The sequence below is a fragment of the Neurospora tetrasperma genome (assembly GCF_000213175.1).
Source record: "Neurospora tetrasperma FGSC 2508 unplaced genomic scaffold NEUTE1scaffold_6, whole genome shotgun sequence".
NCBI classification, from domain to species: Eukaryota; Fungi; Ascomycota; class Sordariomycetes; order Sordariales; family Sordariaceae; genus Neurospora; species Neurospora tetrasperma.
Window position 1 is genome coordinate 182654 of NW_009799104.1, and position 18668 is coordinate 201321.

The 18668-nt window shown below is 38.1% G+C and overlaps 3 protein-coding genes across 3 annotated transcripts; 2 read left to right on the forward strand and 1 right to left on the reverse strand.

Moving 5' to 3' along the window:
• Positions 1-2259: 2259 nt before the first annotated feature.
• NEUTE1DRAFT_49794 (uncharacterized protein) lies at positions 2260-2436 on the forward strand (the record flags this gene model as incomplete). Its single annotated transcript, XM_009855581.1, has 1 exon — positions 2260-2436. A coding segment is annotated over one exon (177 nt), but the record flags the coding sequence as incomplete, so codon positions are not given.
• Positions 2437-4796: 2360 nt separating this feature from the next.
• On the forward strand, positions 4797-5490 carry NEUTE1DRAFT_103450 (uncharacterized protein; the record flags this gene model as incomplete). The annotated part of the gene is made up of 3 exons (XM_009855654.1): positions 4797-4814; positions 5001-5341; positions 5394-5490. 3 exons carry the CDS (start codon positions 4797-4799, stop codon positions 5488-5490), a joined length of 456 nt encoding a protein of 151 aa, XP_009853956.1.
• Positions 5491-6042: 552 nt separating this feature from the next.
• Positions 6043-7667, reverse strand: NEUTE1DRAFT_86912 (uncharacterized protein; the record flags this gene model as incomplete). The annotated part of the gene is made up of 3 exons (XM_009855655.1): positions 6043-6790; positions 6847-7411; positions 7479-7667. 3 exons carry the CDS (start codon positions 7648-7650, stop codon positions 6043-6045), a joined length of 1485 nt encoding a protein of 494 aa, XP_009853957.1.
• Positions 7668-18668: the final 11001 nt, after the last annotated feature.

An 18668-nucleotide genomic window follows, 5' to 3' on the forward strand; every position in this document is an offset into this window, starting at 1 on the left:
CGCGCGGCGGTGGCACGTCGCGCAAAGGCGGTGCTGCTGTGATCGGGGCTGACAGAGTGATGTGATGACATGGAATCAAGATGAGGTGACACCGACGTGGTCCGCCTGTCGAACCGGTGGTGCAGGGAGGCAGGATGTCAAGGAGTGTTGCACGGCAGACAACAGACAACAGAGGCCGCCACGGAGAAAAAGATGCCAGCCATGTTATACTAGATAGGATTCCGTCTTAAACTTTTTAACGACCGTGATGCTTTTTTTTGCCAACACAAAAGATGCCAGCAAACCGACCGTGATGAAGCAGTTTTCCTTTAAATCATTCCAAACTCCGAAACAAACAAACAAACATGTTGAACCCCTCCTCCCGATGCCGCCGCTGTCTTGTTCCTTCTATGAAGCGAGTGTCTATAAAGCGAGTGTCGTCTATCCATGATCGTCCCCAAAAGTGTCCTTTCTCATGACCTGGTATCTGTCAATCCCGCATGGCTGGAGTGCGGCAGAAGCCACAAGCACGGCCTGGGATAACCCAAACAACCTCGCCGTTGGCGGCACATGTCGAACAGCGGATACCAGGCAGACCCTGATGATGGCGGGTAAATACATGAACCGAAAGTCGTTGGAGCAGAAATTTCAACACTCACTGGAGCTTTCCGAATGCCTTCGCCGACTGAGGATGGAATCGAGAGCGGACCAGCGCTCGGAGCCAGCAGATCCAGCTGCTGCAGACGGAGGGGGACGTGACTTTGAAGAATGATGTTGTTAAGAGGAAGCATTGCGTATAGCAAACGTGTCAAGAAGGGAGAGAAATTGCCGTGGCTTGACTGTGGTGGAGTGATACCTAGCAGTATCTTTCTCTTTCCTACAATTTGTTCTTGTGATGGCGGCGCTTGCTGAATGCTGTGCTTGCTTCTACTCTATGAGAAGAAACCCGCTGATGGCAATTTCTCAGGGTTTATATCCTATTTCATGATGAAGCATTGTGGAGCTAGGGCCGGCAAGGACGACTGACTTGGCTAGTCAATGGACTTGTGTAACGACAGCAGGATGAAACGCCTAGAGGCTTTCCGGAAGTAAACACCCAACTTGTTGCTCTCATTGGCTATAACGAGAGAACCCAACAGAACAAGGAAACACAGTAACGTCGGACCCCAGCCCAACGCTCTCCCTATCTCGGTTGACCAACGGCAGTCTGTCACCGTGAAAAGAGTATTTTCTCCTGAGCGTCAAGAATGAAGACCAAGGGAAATGGACTGACGTTCTCACGATATTATCGCCACACGGCCGAGTCTTTCCCCAGGAGTTCTTGACCGAGTGTCCATCGCGAGCTTCACCGGTCACTTGGTGTGCAGCCTATTACAACGGGAGCATCGGGCCGTTGGGGAGGGATAATAAGCACGAGCCGCGCCGTAACCACCACCAACTCATCCTTGTCTTGCCTCATCCGGTTCAACATGGGTACCTTTGCGCCGTCTGGTTGGCATGCCTTTCTGGTCCCAGCTTGAGGAGACCGGTGACGAGGTAGCCTATGAGAGCCTACAGAGTTCATGATAGCCGAGAAAACTCTCTGCGAAATGAATGGGCTCTTCCTGGCCGATGGTGGCTTCCACGTTACCTTGGGCTCGCCTCGATGGAACGTGGGCTGATCTTCCACATAATGAAATGCTGTTTGGCTAGCACTAGCTGCAGCACAAAATCGTGCACCCTAACGTTCATCAACCAAATTGCGACGGCAGAACGCCAAGAATTCAGGACTCCAGCGCCACAATCTTTGCTTGGCCCAGCGTTCTGGCAAGCTCCAGTGACGATGGGGCAACGCAGGAAGTGCATTGAACCGTTCCATTCAATGTCGTGGCCGGTCTCCTGTCTGAGGCCCACGCATCAGGTCTGGTCAGGTGCTCCCTCTGTCACCCAAACAGTCCACGCACGCTGGCCCTGGACTGCTTACGCTACAACCCTGTGTCTGTGGCCGTTGGGAGGACAGCTGAGCCAATCTTGAAGAAGAGGTTGTTGATGGGTGACAGCCAACCGGATGCTCCGGCACCCCGACCTTTTCCGTTATAACCAGCAACGTCCACTGCCAGAAACCAGGACTGCAGGGTTTTATATCAGTTCTCATATGGCAGATCTCCAAACAGGAATCCGGCACTTTCTCGTCCTCTGGTATCACCATGACTGGCGCGCTTCAACAAAAAAAAAACTGTTAGGAATTCGGCCTATCACTTGGTAAGTGCTTACAATGGCTCGAACCTTTGTTAACAAGCAATAGGCCAACCATCGCTCAAGGAGGACAATGAACGCCTGGAGTCGAACTTGCGCTTTAGGCGAGATGCTTCCATGGGCTGGCAGCAGCGGGCTGTCAGCACGCTTCTGGTGCCTGCCCACACGTGGCTGATAAATGCTGCAGCGATTGCCTCGGCAAGGATTTCGAAGTGCGCTTGACTTCATCCTTGTTTTGGTATCTCGGTCGTCGAATCAAATCACCCCGACACGCAACCCAGGCGGGTGGTTATTGCTGAATGGAGAGTATGCCGAACCTTGGGCATACCCTTGTTCAATCTTGGTGTAACACTGGGTAATGGTGTGGTCGAGGATCTTGTTGACATTCGATGTGCAACGGAGGAAATATCAGGATAGCCTTCGTGGCTAGGAATAGAGGATCAGAACAGTCTCCAACGCAATGGTAGAGAAACAGGGAGAAGAATTGGGCCAGGAAATCGATACACCCAAGCTCGCAGTCAAGTGTGGAACTTCAGAAGGGGAGGGGAACAAGGGCCGACAACTTGAGAAACTTCTGTCAAAAGCTGAGGGTCGGGCTTCGACTTCAAACGCCCAAGGAGCCCAAACTCTTCATCGTGTGGTTACCAGAAGGAGGTCAAGAACCATATCTGCTCCAACCAGCCGCGAGATCTGAATCCCGTGGTAAGGGGGCCAATGGCAGTATTGGCAAGTCCTCCGTAGGCTTGTATCGGTTATTGAAGCTTTGTCTTCCCATTTGCCCTTCTGCTGGAGTTCCTTCTCTTTAGGGCATTCGGGTCATGGCGCTCCCATTTGGCATCGATGTTCACCCTTTGAAACACGGGGAAATCGTCAGATGGTTTGTCGTTGGACCAGAGAGATGTTGTTGCATGATTCCGATCGAACCAAGGGCGGTCTGTCTATTTTTGCCTTTGATGGTGGGTTAGCAACGGTCTGCTTCGATATGTTGCTTTCAGCCATGAGTTTATCCCGGTCACGTTGCAAAGTTAGTCGGTGGGGGAGGATCAACAACACCTACTTCCACACAGTACCAAATTGCAACAAAGGCGAGATACTGAGTACCCGCTATTGGACCAGATCGTCTTTGACCAAAGGCGTCTTTCTGAAAGCCTTGTATTCGACTGCGTCGTCGCTCGAGGGCAGGTCTTTGGGGTCAGAGCTAGTGTCCGTGGGGCGGTTGTGTAGGCTTGACAAGGGGAGATGGAAGTAATCGATCTGCTTGGATGGAGGCGAAGCATTGAAGGCATCGAGATTTCTGCATTGGCGAGAACCGTCAGTACTCTTGGGACGCCCAGCTAGGAGTCAGAAAGGACATGGGAAAATAAACTTGGATCAGAGAGAGGCAACAGCGAGGTGATGCCTGCCTCGATTTCGACGGCTGCCTTGCACCATTGGTCCAGTCGCACACAATTGGGCAACACAACTCGTGCTCGTAGCTGCCAAAGAGAACAGAAGCCATGGTGGAAGTGTCTGATGTATCAGCAGCACTGGACATTGAAATGTGATGACCAACCCACGGCAGGCACGGGTGCCTGCATACAACCTCAAAATTTCCACAGACAATTCAAGCGGATTTGGTGCCTCGTCGATCTGCTCTTTCGATACAACGATTGAAGAATCAAATAGGCTTCATTGAATGGTCTATAAGCCCAAAATCACACCATGTTCAAGGGATCATGTTTCATTTGTTTTCAGAAGGCGACATTTGCGTTGGTTCGTAGGTGTTTGGTTTGGTTTTCCCCAGCAGAGTAAGTTACGTAACATTCACTATTCTTACTTGTGCTACGTGATGCCAATCACTCCAAGTACAATACGGTTCCCATACAAAAGCATGTAACGACGAAAATACAGAGTGGAGCATTCGCAACAAGTCGAAACAAAACATGGGGAAAATAAGAAAGGAAGCCATCCCCATCTTCCAAGTCCTCAACATGATCACATGCGGTACTAGGTTCCGGCCCAAAGCTCGTCGTACAAACACCCAAAAAAAACCGTCATACAAGTCAATCAACGTAGAATAAGGACCTTTCCGCCATCCATGTCCAGTGTCCGTCATCGTCCTCGGCGATAATCTCTAAAGGACGCTCGCCCAGATCACCACTTGTCCTCAGGCCATTGGAGAAATACTATGCCCAAAGCACAACTTGCAAAAGAAGGGCACCAGATTCTGTCTCGATACACCATAAGATACAGCGATGTCATTACGCTGGTACCGAATAGGGCAAAATAAAGGTACCTATGCAAGTAACATACCATTGTAGACCTCTTCATTTCTTTGTGTACCATGACAATCTACGGATAAAGCACCCTATCGGCTCAATACCGAAACCTGAACTGCTACGAGTGATACCCGACATCACACACCCCGGGTTTGTGGCTCCTTCAGGGTAAGAAAGCCTTCACGTCCCCCGGATTTGGTGGGACAATGAAACCCACTGTACTCCCTTGATGCAACCTCCCTTACTTAGAGGTATTCCTCCAACTTTGCCACGACGCCATGTTCTCGCCAAGAACCTTGGCGATACTCAATATATGAGTCCATCATGAGAGACTGTAGTTTAGTATAGGACATCCGCTCTGTCTCCTTCAATTCATTCGACAAGTTCTGCCATCCAATATCCAAAACTCCAACACCTAACCGCTTCTCTTGACCCTCCACCATCATGCTGCGACCGCCAGCTCTCCTTGGGATCTTGTTATTCCTCACATCAAGCACCTTTGTGGTCGCTCTTGCGCTAGCACCCTAGGAAATTGTACAAGTTGACACTTACTCCCCATCCGGTCGACCTGGCAGCAGCACCATCAGCTACATCAAGACCACCATCACCGACCCGAACAGTGCCACCAATGCCACGGCAAACTGCAACATCGAATGGGACGGTCTAACCAAGGGCGAGATGCCATATGACACAGCGCTCGAATGCACGCCAGTACAAGATGGATTGTGGGAATTCGAAGTGTTGCGAGCAGACCCAGGCGACTCGGAGAGACCATCCATCAGTAACTTCATTCTCCGCTTCACGCGCATGACCAACGGCGGTAATCTCTACGTCGGCTCCGTCACTCTCTCTCAACAGCGGAGTGGACCGTGACCTCTTCTTCATGTGCGCCGCCAGTGGTTTCTGCTACGCCAATTTGAGGCCCGAGTCTACTCCAGTCCGCGTGACTCCCAAAGAAATTGGGAACAGGGCCGTCTTGAAGGAGGAGTACACTCCGGTGGTGGTGGTGCCGGAGTAGACCAAGGGACGGTAATGGAAACAAATGTAATGAATTTTGTAACTTACGGAAAGCAACTGCTTGGTCCGGATCGAACGGCGGATGGTCGGGTAAGAAGAACCTGGTAGTGGGCAAGCTGACAATTGATGGAAGATGAATGCAAGGTCCCGAACACTGAAATGGAAGTCGCGCTTATCTTGATCTCAAGTACCTCTACTGGCAATTGCGACAGCCAGGTTGGGGAAGGAACTGCTCATATATCACGACCGAAACAAGCCGAAGTGCCCCACAGTCAATGCCGCTGAGGGAAGAAAGAGTTTGAATGCTCTGCCATTCTCACGATCATATTTTCCCGCATTATCTGCCGGTATCTGCTCCTAATTATTCCAGTCCGGCAGTTCCTTACTCTCTGCACCCAATGAATACTTCTCCCAAGCACAAGGCCAACCGAGCATCCTCCTTTGCAAATACCCGCAACTAATCATGTGCCACTCGTCACCACCAAAAACAATAGCCAGCGTAACAGGTACGTATCAGATGACCACATGGTGATAATGACTCCCCTTGACTAACTTAACTCCAGTCTCCAGCACCCAGCTCGACCTTTTTTCCCGCGCGCAACGCCTCCATGATGTCTTCAATCTTCCACGGCTCGTACTTGTACCCCGGCGGATAGTTGGGCGGCACTTCAAAGTCCTTGTTGAACGGAATGCCCCTCTTCATGTTCAAAACCACCTGGTCGTAAACCTCGTACGCATACTTCTCCGGATCGTGCTGCCAGACCCATCTGGGCATCCTAGGCTGGGCGTTGCGATAATCCACCTTCGCATTCTTCCAGTCGGTGTCTTGCAGCAGTTCGGCGTTGAAGAAGCCCAGCTTCTGAGCACATGCGTTGCGAATGAAGCGCATCCTCACGTGAGCACGAACCGACTGTGGAACATTATCCCATCCGCCGATCTGGAGACACGACGCCAGGCTGACGGCATCTTCAATTGCTTGCGTCGCCCCATTTCCCGAAGCTGGCAAGAACGAGTGTGCGGCGTCCCCAATGTTGACAACACGGCCGCCCGGAGATACCCACTTGGGTTGAGGATTGCGCCAAAAGAGCTCAAAGTTAATGATGGTCTTGGGCGGAGTAAGCTTGATCAGCTCCTTGAGCTCGGGCGCCCAAGGCGTGGGGACTTTGTTGTCCATGTTCCTCAACACCTCGTCCGACTCGACCGTGTGTGTCCAAGACTCTTTCTCGGAACCCGTAACATCGTGGTTCATGATCCAGATCACCGTGTCTGGGCGAGTCAGCTGCATGGCATAAGTTCCCGGTCTGTCTCCAACGTCAGTTCCCGCCACACTAACACGTGCATGGGTAGCACCACTTACCCAAGCCAGGTACGGACGATGGGTTCTGGCTTTCCACCGCCCTCTGGAATGTGCATACTAAAGAACTTCTTGAGTTCGGGCTTCTGGTCCAGGTACCTAATGTCAAACGCCGCGCGCCACATGGCTCTGCCAGACTTCATAGCCCTGACCTGGCCACCGAGGAGCTTTTGCGCCTTTGATCCGACGCCATCGGCCGCAATTACGACATGCGCTTCGTATCTTTCGCCGTCCTCAGTAATGACCCCGGCCACTTCGCGTTTCAAGTCCTCATAATAGTCGACCACCTTCTTGTTGAATGTAATGGGAATCCCGAGTCGGCCCACCTGACGAATATACATCCGGTAAACAAGCGGGCGCATTTGAAAGAGCCCAGGAGGAGTGCCGGGATCAAGTCCAGCCTCCCGGAGTCGTTCAGCAACCTTGAGGGGAGGAATTACCAATTCTCCGTCGTGCTTGTAGGTCGCAAGCCAGGAATTGTGGAGAGATATCTCGTCATACTCCTTCGCCATCTCAGGCCAGTGTTTGAAGAATTTGGTGGCAGACAGACCCATGAAGTACATATCCCCTGACCAAGCATGCGTTAGCTGACATTGGCTTTGGACACGTAGATGATGTTCGGAAAACACACTCACCTTGGGTGTTGATGTCTGGGCATTTCTCCAGGATTCGGACCGTATGACCTTTGCGACGGCACTCAATCGCAGCCGTTAGGCCAGCCAGGCCGGTTCCCACGATAAGAACATCGATGCCTGAGTCTGGATATGAACCAATAGGTTTGGGTTCGCCTTCCGTGATGTAGGGCATATTGTAATTGGTTTGGGCTGTTCAATGTGGTTCAACCCGAGTGTATGATTCGGGGAAGAAAGCTGATGAGAGCTAGTGACGTGGGGAGACCTCATATAAGTATATGCATACACCCACAGAATGTTCTTTCTGTCTCCTTGAACCATGTAAAAGGATGGAGAATGCACATGTCAGACCCGAAGGTGCCAGCCCGATTCCCACACGGGGATGGTAGCTTCCGACACCGAACCCAAGACCAATGAGCAAACACGTTCCAGTTGGCAGTCAGCCAAGCCTACAACACCCGCCCCCCGATGCATCGAGGCGGGCATCGGGCGGTACCGAGGCGTGGGTTCCAGTGCGTCCCATTTGTCAATTGTACATGGCCATACATCGTCGCTGATTAATTTCTGTTGGCTGCTCGATTTCTCATCTGCATTGTCCCAGATTAATATGTCCCTTCCCTGATCGGATTGTCAGTTCTTACCAGCTCTCTTCTTTCCTACCTGTACGTTTACTTGTTCTTGTTTCGAGCTGCCAGCAGCTGCTGCTGTATACACCGCAGTGCGGAAGTCGCCTTACTAAAGTTTTCGTCTCATGCCAAAGTTAGAAATCCATGATTATCAAGGGAATTGACGACCGGACGGATTATGTTAGGTGTTGGAAGCGCTATCGCCTTTCGCTGGCGCCGCCATTTGCTGTTATTTTTGTTTTTCCCTATCGTACCACTACCCATAGCCCGCCGCTGCATGCACGTGGCCGTTGCGGCGTCAATCAGCTCAAGGGTCACTGCACGGGGCCATCCTTTTGGGGCTCTCCGGCGGCCAGCAGACCATGAGAACATTTAACCTGATGCACAATGATTGCCACAGATGCGTTAGACAACCATGGGGAAAGGAGCTCAGAAGAAGAGGACTCAGAGGAAAGGGAAACAGATGAGAGGGAGACGTGGAGCGACTTCTGCCTCGGCGGTTGGAGTCAAGCTGTCAAAGTCAGCCAAGGCCGCAGTCGAGACTACCTACAGCTCCCAGGGGACTTGATTGCCAACTTGGAGGGTTGAGAGTCTTGGAAGTTTGGGCGTGGGAATCTTGGCACATCGACTGCCAGCAAGCAAGCAGAATGCCAGAAATCCGCTCAGTTTCGGGCTCTACCTATGGTCCGTCGAAAGCCTCGGCTTCGCAGTTCACGACCGGACCGAGTCCACCGATGATCAAGAATATATAAACTCTTGATGACAGATCTTTAAATAGGAGACCAGACAAGGTTGAGTCCGTCTCAGCTGGAGTTCTACGGCACTTGAAGGCAACATGCAATTACAATGCGTGATGCACCACTACTCACAGTTCTTTTGGAGTGATAACAAAGGTTGTGATTGGTCTAAAGTGCTTACTAACGGTTTGTAACCGTGATTTCTAGCTAAATACTACGTCCGGTAGTCTATACGCTAAAGCGCGCCTTCTACAATGCTCCCTTCTTCCACAAGGGTGCCACCGCGTACCTACGAATTTAACTAACTAATTAAAATAGATATAATAACTAATAATAATATAAGTACTCTTTTATCTCTAATTGTATTTAACGGATCTATTAATTAATTTATTACCTACTTCTTATATTTATACTTAATAATATAAACGGCGGGTCTATTAATCGATCTATTACCCGCTTCTTATACTTTATACTTAGTAATATAAATATTAAAAGAATCAGTTATACTCAGTTAGGGTAGGCTATAGGCGCTATACTGCCGTACGTTATACTTCCAAGATATTCTATTCTTTAATTATATTGAATTAGTTAATTTAAAATAATAATTCTCTTAAAATCTAATCGAACTATATAGCTACAATATATAGCTAATATCCCTTATATACGTTTTAAGATTGAGTTAATCTAATAATTATCTCCCGCATTAATAAAAGTCCTATTATAGTCCCGAATAGACCGGCGGTTATTCTAAGTATCTACTAAGTAACTACTTCTACTATTCTAACTACCGTATCTAATAACTTTAGACTAGCAATAATAATAATATTTACCTAATTACCAATACTATAAAGGCTCCGTTTACAATAATTGTATATTTCGCGGTTCGCTATAGGTTTGGTATTAATTATATTTGATAAGCGATTACGTAATTCGTTATTAATTTCGGTTGAACTATTAAATTTTTTGAAGGTATATATTAAACGGTTGATATTATTATTTATTAAGAGGGTCTTAAATTTATAGATAAATGAAGCTTTATATATATCTATTTTGTATATTAACTATCTAATTACCGTTTTAATTACTTTAATTAATTCTATACGAATAGATCCCTACTATACTATATTCTCTTAACTATCCAACTATACCCGATTAGGGTAATTATAATACTTATTAATTATTACAATAAACTCTACTATCCCTAATAAATCCTAACGGACTATTACACTCCTATTTTATTTTACTACATAAACGGATCTAAGCTTCGGTAGTAGGGTAATAATCGATTTCTTTTTATTTACAACGTTTATTAGGATTTCTACCAGTTCCTACCTTTTATTACTAATATTAGTACCTATTGTACAGATTCTAATATAATCCTTATTCTATTCGACTACAGTTAATTATATCCAATCTACGTTAAAGTTTTTAAGGGTTCGATATAAACCTCTTATATAGAAAAAGTAAGAATAATTAATTATAATTATTGTAAAATAGAATCCCAATTAGTAGTACTTAATAATATAATCCTAGTATATTAATTAACCGGACGGCAATATAGAAAAATCGAACTCTCTAAAATAGCGTTCCAATATAGTACGTACGAAGTATAAATCCTCTTATTAATATAAAATACAGTAAGTTGCCGCAGCTCGTAGATCGATTCTAACTCTAAATACTTTTTCTTTACTACTATTAATACTTAAAGACGGCGTTAGATATATAATTCCCCCTTTTCCGGAATAGTAATTAGTATTAATTCATTATATGCTGGTATAGTAATCCAAACTATATACGGGCTCCTAGTATATATAATTAATTTACTTAAATTGCCGAATATTAAATTATTATTGCTGTTATCGAAGTATTCCTAAAAAGGATAATCTTGCGCGTTAATTTCGTTTATTCTAGTAATAATATATATAAATAATAATTGCGTATAGTATTATTAGTTAATAGTAATTATTTATTAATAGTAGAGTAAATACTTGGTCGATCGTACGTTACTATAAGTAAAGAGGGAAATTATACTATGATAATAATAGTAATTTATTTCAGTGAAGTAATATTTATAGTGTTTTGCGCTCTAATAATCTGGTCGTACTCTTGTTTATATTAATTGCGGTAAGTAATAGTAAGAGAAAGGGGGTTTTAACGCTAGTTGCGAGCCTAACGGTATCTTTAATTTAATAGTGCCCTCGGCCGGTCCTAATTTTTAGAGTCCATTATTATTATTATTAGTATATTAGGGAGAGTTCTAGTAATATATTAAATTCCAAATCCTTTAAGAAAATACTCTATATTTTTTCTATCCTATTATTTCCCCCTTCCTTCTCCTTCTTATTATTTATTATACCTTATACTTACCCTTCCCCTTTAATTCCTTTCGTTCTGTTTTATATTACATATTCATTTTCCCTTTCCTCCTTATTTTTAATTATTACTAATCCTTCTATTAAATTAATTCCTTTTAATACTATTATTACTGATTCCTCTACTTTTCCAACCTCTCTTTTTAGCTTTATATTCCTTTATAAGTTTATTTCCCTTACTAAATCTATTTCTTATACCTTATTTACCTCCTACGGTTTAATATTATTTATATACATTTTCCTAACCTTCTTCCTTATACCTAAATTAATAATTCTTAATAATACTAGTAATATTACCTCTATTACCTCCTATAGTCCCGTCTATTTTAATATAAATATTAGTACTTTTATATTATTATTTATTTTTTTCATCCTCTCTTCTTTCATCACCCGTATATATTTTAATTTTATATCTTTCGTACATATAATTAATTCCTATACTAAATCCCCTATAGTATATAGATTTTCAAATAATATATTTCCTATTTCCTTTACTTACTTCTTATTCCAATTCTTCCGAATTATTTCTCCCTCTTCTATATACTAATCCTCTATATTTTCCTTATTTATATTTTCGCTGTTGTTTATAAAATCTAATATTTTTCTTATATTTATTACTATTAGCCCTGCTACTATTCGGTTAATTACTATTGGTTGCTATTCTACCTACTACCTTAATAATAATTATAATATACTGTATTTATTTCCTACTTATACCTAACTATTAAAATTAATTACTAATTCTTCTAATACTAATAGGTAATCCTCTAAATCTTAGTAATTCTATTCTCTTACCTATTTATATATTTCCGCTTTTAATAATTTTATATAAAGTTTAATTAATTTATAAAACTAAAGACTATATATAGGACTGTATATTACCCTTATACTATATTCCCCAAATAACCTCCTTATTACTCTTAATAAAAAATATAGAGTATTATTACTATATATTTCTTCGGGCTAGCCCAATACTTGTATAGTCCGCTTCTATACTTAAACAATTCCTAAATTAGTCGGTTCGTCCGTTATTATTATAATTAAAAACTATAAAAAGTAGTAGATTTATAAATGGATATATATTTAACCCACTCGTCCTTTTAGTATAATTATACCCGTAAAATCTATTCCGACTATAGACTATAGGATTAATAATAATATTAATATTAAATTAATAATTTATAATAGTTTTAGGCCTATTGCTATATATATACTATATTCTAATACGTAGGAAGTAATATCCTTTAATTGGTCCAGCTACTAATATTGTAAATATAATCGTTGGAGGGTAATAGTGGTAGAGTAGTAATTATAATTATTATATGTTTTGTATAGTACTGCTAGTACCTTTTCCAGAAATACGTATTATATTAGTAAGTTATAATCTCCCTAGCTTTCTTAATATATTAGGTAACTATCGATTAATCAATATTTAATTAATTTCTGGATAATATTATATTATTCTACGTTAGGTAAATCCTTTAGGGCTACCCTTCTATTTGACAAAAATTTAATTATAATTATATATTAAAGTTCGGTAAGTAACTATTAATCTAAATTATCTATATAGTCTAGCGGGCTCTACAATATAACTATATATACCGTCCCCTTAATCGATACAATTCATAACTAAATTAAATCAATAGGTAATATTTTTATTAGTTGTTTAAATAGGAATACTTCTTTATTATACTATTCCGAGCGATTTACTATCCTACTAAATAAGTATAATAAACTATTAGTAATACTAATAAACCGCAACTTCCTAAGTTGGTAAATAATCTTCATATTGTATTTACCCAATTAATTAATTTACCGAACGATATAGCCTGTAGGGTCCCCTTCAACATTTAAAATTTTCAATAAATCCTTATAATTAATATATATAATAATTAGATAAATAAATTTCAATAATATATTATAATACTCCGCCAAACTTGGGAGTATTCTTAATACCTCCCTTTCTTCTATATAATATTATATTTCTATATCCGAAAGTAATTATAATATAAAGGATAGTATATTTATATCCGTTACTAACTTATTAGTAATTTCTATTCCGGTTTAAACCGTTGCTAATTATACTAGTATAATTCTAGTACCGGTATTTAATACGTTACTAGCTAGGTGAAATTATATACTTGGTAAAACCGGTTTAATTGCCTAATTCTAGATTTTAATATATAGATATATAAATAATTTAGCTTAAGCTAGTCCCTAATTCTACTTATATAATACCCAATAGCTTTAGATCGATTATTTTCTAATTGAAATTTATTATAGTACTTACTTTATATATACTTATTTTAATACTTTTATATAATCCGTCCGTTTAGGAATATATTCTTGTAAATAGGGCAATAGATATAGGGCTGCTGTTAATTCTTTCTTATCCTTTAGGTAGTTCTTAGGCTTAGCCTATTCCGCAAATTGGTTTCAATATTTAGCCGCTAGTTATTATTATTCTTTTTCAATTTTAAACCCTACTACTATAATTTTAATAGTAAATAGTATAGTTTTCTTTGGGGAAATACTAATAAAAATAAATATAATTCGAAGAAAGTAATAATATTATAGGAAATTATATATAACCTCGAAGTTAATAGCTAATATATTATAGTTATTAATAAAGTAATCGAATAATACTCCCTATTCGGGATAGTAGCCGAATAAGTTCGGTAGAGCCGGTTCTTTATACCTACTTACAGTTAGCTATACTCTGAAACCTATATTTATTAATATATAGTAGGTATATAGAGAATTGGTTATCCCTTATAGTATTTGTAAATTCTAATATTGCCTATTCAGTACAATAAAAGCAGTCTTATCTTTGTAACTTCGTACTATTAGTACCCCCCAATAATTGTACGCGCCGTCTACCTAGAAGAAAATACTATACTCCCCCGTTGCAATATATTGAAATAATCCGGATTAATTATATATAGGCTATTATAGTTTAATAATTACCCTATTAACTGGCTAATAGTCTATTATAATTCCTAAATTTCTATTATTCTTTAGAGGAAATTTAATATAAACTCCCTAAAGACTAATCCTAGGAATAATCTAATTAACTACTTCTATTTATAGTAATATCCGGCTAATAAACTCTTATATTCTTAGGGTATATTTAAATTATTTAAATTAATAAAGGACGACTTCCGGTAATATATTTATTATATATTAAATAAAATTTATAAGTGTAATATTAATTAATTTAATTATAGATATATCCTGGTATATATAGGCTAATTGCGCAGCCTTCTCCCTTCGCTCCTCTAAATCGCACCCGTTTCCTAATTAAATCCTTATTTCTTCTATTTATACCTAAATTATCTCTATCAGTATAGTAGTAATATTGCGGATTATCGGTCTTTTCCCTATATTCCTATAGATTTCTTAATTCGTTGTATACCCTTCTATAATTAATTATCCTATATATATATACTCTATTCTTTTACTATACTTTACTGTTTCTCCCTAATCCTAATCTTAATCCTTATACTACTCCTTATAGTATATCTTTTCTTTCTACTTACTATTCAATACCCCTACTGACACATATTTCTCTAATTTAATTCTATTTTTCTCCTCTATTAATATCTTTAATACAAACCTTCCATTTCTCTCTATTAATACTAAGACTATTCCCCTACAATTGTTAAAGATCGAAAGGTTATTAATATTAAATAGGTAATTAATTTTAATATTTGGGAAAGAAAAATTTAATTAATTATAGCATTATAATATTATTCCTCCTCCCTCTACTAGGGTTATTAGCGGAAGTACCTAATATAGGAATCTATTATCAAATACCCCCGGCTTTCGAAATATATATCCTTCTCCCAATTTCTATTCATCTACTTCCAACAAACGATTAACAATCTATAAATTTATTTCCCTTAAACTTCTACTTACTAGTATAATTATTACTATATATACTACTATATATTCATTAATCCTTCTCCCTATTCTCAATTTTATTAGGTATAATCTTAATACTCTCTCCCTTCCTAATTTTTCACCACCGTAGGCCTACTCTAAGTTCAAGCCCGCCGCCCGTTTTTTTAAATAATGCTCCTCCTTATATTTTTCTATTACCTTTATTTTATTCATTAATAAAGTATACTCCAAATTAATATTAATAGTTATCTCCTCATCTACCCAATAATTATCCTTATTATAATCCTCCTTATTATTATCTTCTACCTCTTATACCCTTCCTTACTTATTTAATAATAATACTACTCTTTTAATCCTATTCTTCCCCCTTATAATAATAGTTCGATAATAAACATTAATAACTCCCTTTATACAATAAATCTAGATAGCGTTTAATAGTAAATTATAAATTGGGTTTATCCCTAGAGTTATATATATTGTAACCCAAATTAGAATATTTTCTACTACCAAGGGAAAATATATATACCTAATTACTATTATTAACCGTCTATTTACTACTTTAATCCAGTATAGTATCTTTATATCCTTTATTACTATATCGTACCGAATTACCGTTTCTTTACTAATTATATTAGTTAGCGTACCCGTATTTACTAAATACCTACTAATATTTTCTTTACTTATAAACCCGTAAATATATTCTAACAATATATTTTACAGTCATTTTTTTTTATTTTAATCTATATTTACTATTAAACCCGGGCCCTTATTTACCCTACCGACTATTATTAATCGGGTACGTCTTATAATTTATTAACCCTAATATACTATTTATTGTAATCTTAATTTCTAGGTTATACTAATTTGTACTTAGGGTAAGTTATTATATAATTATATAAATAATAAACCTATTTTGACTATTTAAATCCTTATTTATATACTTACATCCTATTGGTCCTATAAATTAAATCTAATACTTTCGATTAGAATTGTATTTCGCCGGGTCCACTTTCCCTTTACGTTGCCCTAAGCTTAATTAAGGAATTTACTATCTTTTTCTAATTCAGCCTTTTATTTAATATTTATTTTCCTTAGTACTAGAATTAGAAATTTTCCTTATTATTAGTATACTAGTCCGGTTAATATATTACCCAATAGCGTATTGTATATATAGGTATCCTCTTTTATAAATTCAATTATTCGCTACTATTTATTTGTAACGAACGGCAGTCTAATCTACCTAAATAAGATAGCTAAAGGTAAGAACTATTAGAGTCGTTCGGTAAAGCTAAAGGGTTTATAATAAGTATATTCGTAATACTAGTCTTAATAATAATAATTAAATTGTATTAACTACTATCGAATTATCTAATAATTTGAATTCTCCAATCGTCCTTTTATACTTCCTATATCGTTTATTCTATAGTTAGTTCATTTATATTATCGTAATACTAATTCACTCCGTAAGCCCAGTATTAGCTTACTATTGTAAGCCCGGAATTAGTTTACTAGTATAAGCCCGGAATTGGCTTACTAGCGTAAGCCCTACTTTTAACGCTTTTCTTAACCCTACCCTAGCTTGTAATTATATGAGTTAGCCTTTCTAAGTTATTTGTACTACCGATAATCTAATTAGCCTATATACTTACTTTAAATTCGTAATATAATACTTCCCCTCCCTAACTAATATTTTCGACGGCTTATTAATTCTTTACTATTATAATTTATATTCTTATACGCTACGTCCTTTATTATTCTAACTATAGTAAATTATTCTTTTTCCCTTATTACTTAAATATATTATCCTCTTATATTTAAAAATATCCTTCCTAATCGGCGTTTAAATACTAAAATTTAATTACTAATATTAAGTATTTTAGAATTATTATTATACTTTATATTTACTATGCCGATTATTATCTTCCTTATAAGAAGATTTCCGATAATAGAAAGTACGTTAAATATATATAGCGAATACGTCCTTATAAAGTTATTAATACCGATATAAAATATAAGGTTCCTTCTTATTATAATTATAAATATTACTAATAGCTTCTAATAATTAATATTATTATAACCCTCAATTAAGTTTAACGAATAAAGGATAAGCTTTTTCGTTTTATCGAAGAGCGTTTGAAATAGATTAACGCTTAATAGAAGGATTTAAAAATATAAATTACCTAATTATTGGATTTAAAGCGGTAGTAATAAGACCTAGCTTTTTAAAGTTATAAATTATTTCTTTGTAGTATAGTTAAATTAAAAGTTTTAAAAGTAGAGGAGCGGACGGTTAGTTTAGAACTAAAATTATTATTCGTAAAATAGCCGGTAGGGAAATTTATTTCCTTTCCGCCTATTAATTAGGTTTTACTAAATATATTTACCTTCCCTTCTTTTTAATTAAATAATCCTTTTACCCCGGCCAATCCGGGTTCTTCTAATAAAATTCCTTTAATTTCTTAGGATAATTCAAATTCCTAACGGGTTCCTACGTATTATTTTCAGGGTTAAATCCATCCTATTTAATAAGGTATTCTAATCCTCCTTCTTCTATCCTTAAATTTAAGATTTATTTTATATTTTATTCTTCTTCTTTATTTTTAATATTAGTTTGCGTATTAATTCGTATATTTTTAGGTACTAGTTCTAATAATACGATATAGAATAAATATAATCTTAATTTTATAATTTTAGGAATATTTAATTAATATATTATATTAGAGATTTTCTTTTTAATTTTGAATAGCCCTACCTATTAGTTATCGAATTTTTTATTAGGTCTCTTTATTTTAAAATTTCTAATAGATAAAAGGATTTTATCCTCCTCCTTAAAGTAAGGTCCTTCGAATCTTTTTAGGTTGAAATATTAGTTTATTTTTTATTTAATAAATTCCAATTCTCCTTTGAACTTCTTATATAATATATATAGTTTTTCGGCTTTAATTAAAGCCTTAGGGGCGTTTATATTTAATCTTTCTAAGAGTTCTAGTTTATACCTATAGTTTATAAAGAAAGGTAAAACCTTAGTAATTTCTATAGGAGAAATATTATATATTAATTATATTATAAATAATAGTTCTACCCAATCGCTTTATTCGAAATTAATATAATTTCTCAAATATTATTCTATAATCTAATTAATCCTTTCTATTTATCTATTTATCTATAGATAATACGCTATTAATATCTTATTTTTAATATTGAATTTAGTTATTAATATTTATTAAAACTTAAATATAAATTTAATATCCCTATCCGTAATCTATTCCTTCGGTTAACTATATACTAAAGTAATATTCCAATAAATTATATTTATAAATTACTCTATTAATTATATTTCCTTATAAAGTAAGAAGTAATTCTATTTAGTTAACCTATTTATTACTACTAGGATATTATTATAAATAATTCCTATTATAGTATTTATAAATAGTAGTAATTTAGTAATAAAATTTATAGTTACCGAGCTCTATAGCCTTTCTACGATTTCTAAGGGTTTAAGGAATTTATATAACTTATATTTTATAACTTTAATTTTATTATAATACTTATAGG